The sequence below is a fragment of the Merops nubicus genome, unplaced genomic scaffold (assembly GCF_000691845.1).
Source record: "Merops nubicus isolate BGI_N331 unplaced genomic scaffold, ASM69184v1 scaffold22512, whole genome shotgun sequence".
NCBI classification, from domain to species: Eukaryota; Metazoa; Chordata; class Aves; order Coraciiformes; family Meropidae; genus Merops; species Merops nubicus.
The window spans coordinates 20,905-29,909 of record NW_008593133.1 but is presented as its reverse complement, the minus strand read 5'-3'; the positions used below and the strand labels follow the sequence as shown (position 1 = coordinate 29,909).

The 9,005-nt window shown below is 35.6% G+C and overlaps 1 protein-coding gene across 1 annotated transcript in view; it reads left to right on the top strand.

Moving 5' to 3' along the window:
- Window positions 1-9,005, top strand: part of MOSPD2 (motile sperm domain containing 2) — a 26,682-nt gene that overhangs the window by 1,633 nt on the left and 16,044 nt on the right. Inside the window, exons 3-4 of the mRNA XM_008935377.1 lie at window positions 1,935-2,089; window positions 8,092-8,152. Of these exons, the coding sequence (XP_008933625.1) occupies window positions 1,935-2,089; window positions 8,092-8,152 (216 nt within the window). The remainder of the gene's footprint in view (window positions 1-1,934; window positions 2,090-8,091; window positions 8,153-9,005) is intronic.

The window sequence follows — 9,005 nt, the reverse complement described above, 5'->3', positions numbered from 1 at the left end:
GGAAAGAGTAAATACTGCCTGAAATACTCTAGTGTATATTAGATGCTTAATATTACTTCTTATAAATTAATTTTTTAACGTCTCAAATATTTACTTTTAATTAAGCTTAAATCCTATGAGGGGAAAAGAGACTTTTTAAACAAATCGTTCATGAGGCCTTCCAAGCAGTGATCTTGAACCTTGAAGAAAAAAAAAAAAAAACAAACAAAATTTAAAACTGAAATTCTGCCTTTACTTCCTTTACAAGGGCTAGTTTGCAGTTCCAGAAGTATACTAGCAGTCCAGTCTTTTACATAAATGACTGTTTTAAACACCAATATACTTTATAAAAAACCAAGCAAACAAACAAACAAAAAAAAACAAAACCACAAACAAACAAAAACATGACCAGAAAAATACAGCTTCTATACTATGGCTGTATTTTGTCCAACTGTCCCTTTTCTTAATTCTTCTAAAATATCAGTGTTGTCTGAAAAATTGCTGCTTTGCTAAGCTTCATGATTTTCTTTCAGCCTCCAAGGTAAGTATTCAAGGATACATGGTGGTGGTACCTTGTTATAACATTTAGAAAGCTGAGCATGATTATGCTGACTGGTTCAATTTGGTGAGATGGGGAGTAGTAAAGGCATGACTGTCTTGCATCAGTGTTTGGACTGAGCAAACTAGGCAGTTTCATGACAATGTGTAAGTCAGGTAAATAATGACTTCTGATTTTATTGTCCCTGAAACATAAGTAATGTCTCAATTTTCCATACCTGAAATGTTTCCTCTGCCAATGTTAAATGTGTCAGAATATCTGACTTTGCATACAGATTTAGTTGGTGTTGTAGTTAAGGGTTTCTGGTTAGTAAACATTTCAGAAATGTGTTTCCTGGTCCACATGCTCCATTCTCATTTTATTATGTAAAATAGGCATTTTCAAGTATAAAGAAGTTCTTAAAGAATTATTGGTTACTTTCACAAGAGTCCCATGTTTGAAGAGGGGTATCTTTTTGAAATTCTGAACTTAGAGCATCTAGTTATTATGCTATGTTTTAATAAAAAGTTTTCTTTACATCAAACAAATTTTTTTATTTGCAATTGGAGGTAAAAGACATGGAGAAGAAATTTGGTTTTTAATAAGACTTTAAAAGTTTCAGAGTGAAAAATATTAGCATAACTACAATTTTTTTCAGGGCTTGTCTGATTTTTGGTATTGTGCCAAAAATGAACACTGCTTTTTATATTGCTGCCCTGAATATTTATCATATTACCTAGATTATATAATCAGTAATTTGAGTTCAGATATTTCTATAAGGTTCGTTACTGCAAAATTTGTTATTTTTCATGAAAAGACTTGTTTCTGCATGACTCGTTTCTTATTCCAGAAGGGTATGTATGACTTTAATTTATGTAATGTTGCTCATCTTATGGATATTTTCATTTTTATTTTATTTTAGAAAGGTCTGTTGCTTTTTATATAATTCATCATGTGTATAAATAGTTTTTCAAAATGCTTCAACTACAATGCTGTACAAAATGTAAGCAGCAAAAGAAAGTTTTTACAATCATAATACTTAGAAGACATGCATAACAATATATCTGAGGACTGCATGATGTAATTTGAAATTATGAAATGATAATCTAGATAAGTAGTTTCAAACACATGAAGTGGTTTTTTTTTCTACATTACTGTTTCTGTGTTGCTATGATTGTTTTGCATTTTCAATTTTTAAAAACATTCTAGTATAAAAATGTGATTGAGAAAAGGAGGGTGTTTGGAAAGGTATGCAGGTGTTTTTTTATGGCTGTTCAGTGGCCACAAAATCAGTAGAAATGTAAAATAAAATCTGAAGTGTTAATAAACTTCAGTGCATGCTGTATAATTATTTGCATAATGTTTTCTGTTGATGTGGATCTCTTTTTCCAGTTTTGTTTTTCTTTCTTTTCACAAGTTTGGTTCAGAGTGAAACATCATATAAAAGATGCTAAACAGCAACTTGACAAAAAGAAACTGGTAGCTTTTTGGTTAGAACATTATGCCAAGAGAGATCACGGAAAGCCTTTAACGGTGGTATTTGACATGTCTGAAACTGGAATCAGCCACATAGTAAGTATTTTTATTGTTTTTCTGATAGCTTTCTGAATTATTTAACCTATGTCCCCAGAAAAAGGTTAGTCTGTGTGCAGTCCTTGACACCTAAGTCATGTAGCAATTGCTCACGTCAGAGATACGTAGAGCTTCTTCCTGTGACGAGAGCAGTTTCCAAAATCTTTTGTTACATATTAAGCTTTAATTCTTGTGCAGTACACTGAAAACTTGTGTGCCTTAGCTGAAGTGACTCTGTGTAGTATTTCCCTATCAGGTGGCTTTGTCAGTCGTGGATGACAGTAGTAGAACTTAGTTTTTTAAGTACCCAAAAGGCAGTAGACTAAGCCATCTTCTATTGTGGGCACAGTTGCTGTCACTTCAACAGCTTCGTTTTCATTATCAACTTTTTTGGGATGAATCAATCAGTCAAGAGTGAAGGAAGGAAAAGTAGGGTAATGGTGAAGCATTAAAACCCTTAGGTGCAGGGGATGAGAACATTGTTCTCTGCTGACAAGTCAGCATCTTCAGTTGACAGTTTTGGTCCTGCCTCACCATCCTCCATGCTGTGTATTCTGTCTCCACATAAATAAGTTGGGCTGTTTAAGTCCCTGCATGCATCTCTCTCCACCCATAGAATTCTGTTGTGAAGCAAAGTTAGCTGGATGCAAAAGAACAGTTCATCAAGTGGTCTTTGCTTTCACTATTCACCTTAACCAAGTATAGCCCAAGTCAGTCTTTTCTCTGACTAACAAAACATGTTATTATAATGATGAGACTAATATGGTGAAGAAATCTTCATGCTTGTTGCTGTGTACAGAGAAGAAAAAAATGAGGCCGTCTGAATTTGAATAGATGTGATAAACTCCTGAATTGTAGGCCCTTCTATCAGACTTAAGTTTATACTTCTTCAGGAATAATATCTGCACCCACTTTTTTCAGTTCCTTGTCCAACCTGTCAGATTTACTGAAGACTGCCTCCTCCAAGCTTGACCTTACATAAAAGAGAGAATCCAGCTTTTGAGAAGAGGAGACATTTCTCTTAGCTGAAGTTTTTATGCATTTCTAGATGTTCTTTAGGACTACAACATGAAGGAGGAGCAGTGCCGCTCAGTCACTTCTGTAAAATGGATGATTATTCAAAAGGCTGAAATTAGATAAAAAAATTCTAATTATTGTAAGAGTAAGATTTCACTTTTACCTTGGACATAATTGTAGGACTGAATCATTAAAGAAGCGAAAAGGAGTTTTGGAAACTATTCCAGAAAACTATTTCCTATTTCTACAACAATTTACAGAATACAAAGTTTCACCAATTTTTAATACATTTCAGTATGTCAGTGTTCCCCTCAGTCAGTACTTAAATTCCATATTCTAGGTATTTGGAAATAATAATTTAAAAAGAAAAAATTGATCATGTGTCAAGTCAGTGTCTGCGTTGGGAATTACAGATTTATTGTAGTTATACCTAAGTTTGGGTAATTCCCTAACTTCAGAGAATGCTTAAGTTCAGGTGCTCGTTGGAGTTCAGCAATTTTTTAATGTATGTTACATGAAACTTAAATGTTTCAGAACTGCTTCTGAATTGATGGTCTTTACTGTTCTTAAGTCCTGTGCGTATATGGAAAAGTGGAAGATTTAAAGAATGTGATTTGTGGGATTTTAGACTCTAAAAAACTTTGTCTCTTTGGCCATAGCATTTACTAAACTGATGTTGAAAACATTTCTGTGAAATGTTAACATTTTCCCTCAAACTCGCCATGAAATGTTCTTTCTTTAGAAAACCAGTGGCTGATCATCTAATTTTCACTAAAACCTTCATGAAGCACACAGGTATCTTTTTGACATGAGTTCTGGAATTTCTCAGTGTTTGAGGACACCACTTTTGCTTCAGTGATTCTTGCATACTGTCTGGACCTATTGTAACTTGATATCCATACACCTACGTTCCTTTGAAGGATGCTGAACTTGTTCATAGTGTAGTAACATGAACATTGTAGAGTGGGGTTTCTTCTAGTTTGAGCTAGAGACTCAGCTCTCTGTGCTATTTGCAGAAATTTCAGGAGGCAAACAATTGACTTAGTATTTACTCAGTGTGAACAGGATTTTTTATGTAATGGATATCAACCTACAAAACTGTGGTGGGCTAACCCTGGCTGAGCAAGTGATGCCCACCAAGCTACTCTGTCACCTTCCCCCTTTCCTCTCCTTCCTCCACAGAGCAGAAGGGGAACAGAGAATAAGATAGAGACAAAACCCTTGTGGGTAAAACCAAGGATGGTTTAATTAGAGAGCAAAAGTTAAGTCGTGCTGTGTGTGGAAGCAAAGAGCAAAACCCATAGGCTCATGCTCTACTTCCCACCAGCAGGCGATGTCCGGCCTTCCCTGGGAAGCAGGGCTCCAAAACGCATAGCGGTTGCTCTGGATGACTGAGGAGTAGCCTTCCCCTCCTCCTCCTTTGTACCAGCTTTATAGTTGAGCTGAGGTCATAGGGTATGGAATACCCCTTTGGTCAGTTCAGGTCAGCTGTCCTGGTTATGTTACCCCCAAGCTCCTGCCCCCCCATCCCATTGTGGGGGGAATGTTAGAAAGAGCCTTGGTGCTGTGCGAGCACTGCTCAGGGATAGTCACGATGTGGGTTTTATCAACACCCTTCTGACTCCCAACACAAGAGCCCTGCACCAGGAGGGCTGCAATTTTCGGATCAGCCAGCCCCGGTACAAAATACCGGAAGAAATACATTTGGCTTGTTTAAGCATTTACTTTAGTAAACTTGAGATAGGGATCTTTTGCTGATGTTTTTTGGTATTCATGTGCCAGTGCTTCTATGAGAACCAAAACAACAAACAGCTCCTTGTGGAGTTTCTTGACAAGTTTTCAACTACAATATATTTACAACTATGTGCTGTGGGTTTTCCTTTTTGCAGTTCTCTTTCACTTCCATTGGTTTTAGGTAGAATTTTTTTGATCCGATACTTGCTTCTCCCTTCTCAGTACTCATCAGAACACTGACTGTTTGCATCCTGTTATCTGAACTTGTATATTTTCTAGAAGTTTTTAAATACAAATCTTGTTCCTGTGATTGTTCCTTACTTGGATTTAGGTATGTCTTACTAAAATCTACTGTTTCAAAAGGTGCTTGTGTTATTAACAAGAATTTCTGCTCTATATCTGGATCACAAGTTCTACTTTGTTCTGAGTGCATTAGGTACAATCTTTGATTTTTTTTTTTTATGTTTGTTTGTTTGTTTTTAGGTTTTGTTTTCCATCTTTACAGTGAGTCTTTAAATTTACTAGATCTATGGGTGATCCATTTTTAGGTGTGAGCCTGAGTGTCAGCTTGTGTACAGCTTTATCTATGGTTGCTGTCAATACAGTCTGAATGATATACTACTACCAACAGAACTTGATCTGGTTAATGGCACAGAATGAAGCTGCATTTTTTTTTTTTTTGGTTGAGATTGTCTTCTGAAATTTAGAAATTAAAAAGTGTGGTTTAAACCTATGTAGATTTAAGAGTGGATGCATGTGGTAATATCACTTACTTTAGATCTGATTTTCTACCTCTTAATATCTTTGTAAGAAAACCATAAGTGCATAGCCATGGTTTACAACAAGCATCTTTAAGGTTTGCTTTGCCAGAAGCTTGTTTAGAGTATTAGAACAATAGCACCTCCTCAATACCAATCCTCAAATTAAACAAACTAAAATCAGGATTTTTTTTTTTTTTTGAGGGCTGAGGAAAGGCCACATTTAAGTAATTTTAATGTAGATGAAAATCTACAGAGTTCTCTGTCAGTTTCTTGGTCTGAGTTCAGCAGAGAAAAGTACATTTTTAGCATCCACTTTCAGGATCAGAATCTAAGCTGTTTTTAATGACAAGGTGGAGATCTTGCCTATCATTACATATTTATAGATTGAATTTAATAACTAAACATAGCTTTGATTATAAATAATAATAATAAAAAATTATTTCCATAGAATATTGAAATTTTTCTTACCAAATACCATATTGTCCTGTTGTTCTTACAAGAATGGCTAGAATTTCTATCTTGTTTATTCTTTTTTTAGTTGGTGTGGCAGGGATGCCTTTAGAATGCATTTAAATATATAAGCAACAAAAAAACCAAACAAACAAACAACTAAGTTTTGTTCTGCCTCTTCCCGTCAAGATGATTAATATTGCAATAGTACCTTGCAGCTGTGCAGTACAGGGCTGATACCTACTGAGAGGATTTTGACAGATAAATATGGTGTAATTCAGTTTTGCAAGGCAGGATTGGTGCTCTTACCTGTGCCTTGAGAGCTGTCTATACATACTCATAAAGATAATATCAGAGCTGTGGTTGTATAAGACGGATAAAGGCTTGTAGTTATTTACTTGATGTGAAAAAGCAACTTGCTGTGTGTTTTATGGAGCGTATTCTGAAGCAACTTCTTTCCAGTGTCTTTGTAACTCCCAGAGACACAATCTCGGCAAGTGCTGTCCATAGGTGTCCCATTGTGCAGTCTGTCTTTGTAGTTAGTATGTTTATCAGAGAACAGGATTTATTTTAATGGCTGTTTGTCGGCAGCTAGAGTAATTTATAGATTTTATCCTAAAAGAACTTGGATTTTGGGGCTCTCTTCCAGAGCATGGTTCATTTGTTTGTTCCGTTGCTATGGACATCTATGGTGTCAGCTTTTATCACTGGTATGCAGCCAGGCAGTTCTGATAGCTTGCACCTTGTTGCATCAGCTCAGGGAACTAGACTAGATGCAGTTATTGAATGGTCTGCTGAAATCTGTACTTCTAATTCCAGACTTAAATCAAAATAATGGATCCATCCTCCTAATACCTGATAGTGCTGCTTTTGGGTAGGCAGCAGAATAAAGAGCAGCAGCCTTGTTAATGCACAGGAGATTCTAATCATTGCTTGGAAATCTGTCACTGTGTTTATGCTGTTAAATGAAAGATACTGAATTTGGTACAAGCAGAAGCCAATTGAGATAAATGCTCCTATTAAAGGCTACCTTCTGCCTCTAAAGACGCCAGGCTTTCAGTTAGTTTCCAGTTACTGAAGCTAGTAATAGAGATTTCAGGTTGTGAGTAATCCTCTTATACAGAGTGTTGGGGTTTTTTTTCTCCCTCTATGGCCATAGATGTTGTAATCTCATTTACATCACCTTAGGAGCCCATTCCCTATAGCGTTATTACTGTTATGGCAGGCTTTGAATCCTCCATCAGCAATATATTTTATAATGTTTTTGAAAGCAGTAGTAGTGGTCACTTCTGTTAGAAGGACTGGGGGAAGTATGAGTACTCGTGGCAGGCTTCCACCTAACTGAAGTACCTTATCATGGTAGCGAATCTTTATCATCTGTACCTGTTTCATATAATGTCTTTTTTGACCGTTACTGCATAGTCAGTTCTATTATACCTGGATCTTGTGATTTGGCTGTACTATTTCTGTATGGCTGCTCCTTGACACACCTTGAAAACGGGTGGTATGCAACTGTTTTGAGTGCAGCCTCTGCTCAGTTTCCCTGGATACAACTAGCTAATACTAAAACTTCTCTTAAAAGGAAAACTTTTTTTTTTTCTGGCAGATCCTGAGTGCAGTAGTATTTTGAACATGTAAAATAAGTTATTGGAGGGAAATGTTGATATTTTCTGTGCTTTCCCATATAATGCTTTATCTGTCAAGCTTCCCTGGTTCTAAAGGTTTATTTTTCTTTTTTTTTTTTTCCTGTACAGCCTAAATCTTGTTTATACTCTGCGGTAGTTTAACTACCTAAGTTGTTGCATTAATAGTTCTGTTCTTTATGATCATGAAGCTAGGTTTGACCATGGTCCAGTAGGAAACTTATGAAGTGAAAAGTATTGCATTGAATTTGTATGGTGTTTGTAGCGTGTGTAAAACTTGAATACAGATGATTACCATACATGTATCTTCTGCTATTCAATAAATGCTTTAGGTTAGCTAAATCTGTATTTTTAATGTTTTGATTTACATTGCATTTAATCTGTGCTTTTATTTTAGGACTTGGATTTTGTTCGGTTTATTGTCAACTGTTTTACAGATTATTACCCAAACTTCCTCAGTAAGTATTGTCTACAGTGCTTCAAATTTAATATATTTCTGTAGTAAAAGCATTTCATAATATTGCAGGTGATGGGGGAGAGTAAGTCTTTTTGCATCTGCTTTGTGCTACCTACATCAAACATATGGACATTACTGCTTGAGAATATTTTTGTGCTCATAAGTCTTCACAACTTTATATTGTAAATAAACTTTACATTTCATCAAAAATCAACTGGCTTTCCATGAAATAATAATCTAAGATATATTTTTACAAATTAAAAATTTATATAACCATCTAGTAGAACTGAATTGGCCTGTTTTAATTTGCTGTGTTACTTGAGTAGAAGCTTTGCAAACTTGAATGACAGTTTGTATCTTTTGGGAGTCTTCAGGGGAAAAAATGAATGGTTATAGGAAATTTTAGGGAGCAATGGTTTCCCTTAACGTGAATAAGTCATGTTTGTGTGCACACATGGAAAAACTTGCATACTTGCCTGCCAGTTGGCGCTTTTATGGATAGGCAAGCATCAAATAGTTTTTGTTATGTCAGTGCATATTGAAATTCTGTACAGCAACTGCTTAAACTGAGTATTAGGTTTCAGCTTGCTGCTCAAAGTTCAAAACTTTGATTAAATATATCAGACTTAAAGGCAAGTGCAGCATTGTCTCGTTGTTTGTGTGTGTGGTTCTTTATTTTTTTTCCACATTCAAGAGAATAATTTTGGGAGACTTCTGTGTCAAAGTACTAGCTTTACAGACTTCTCTCCTAAAATAAAGAAATCTTGGAAAAAGAGTATATTTACAAAGCCTCTTGCCATTTCTTTCTTTGGAAAGAAGAGGTGTTGAATATACATGTTAAGTTTTCATTTCTC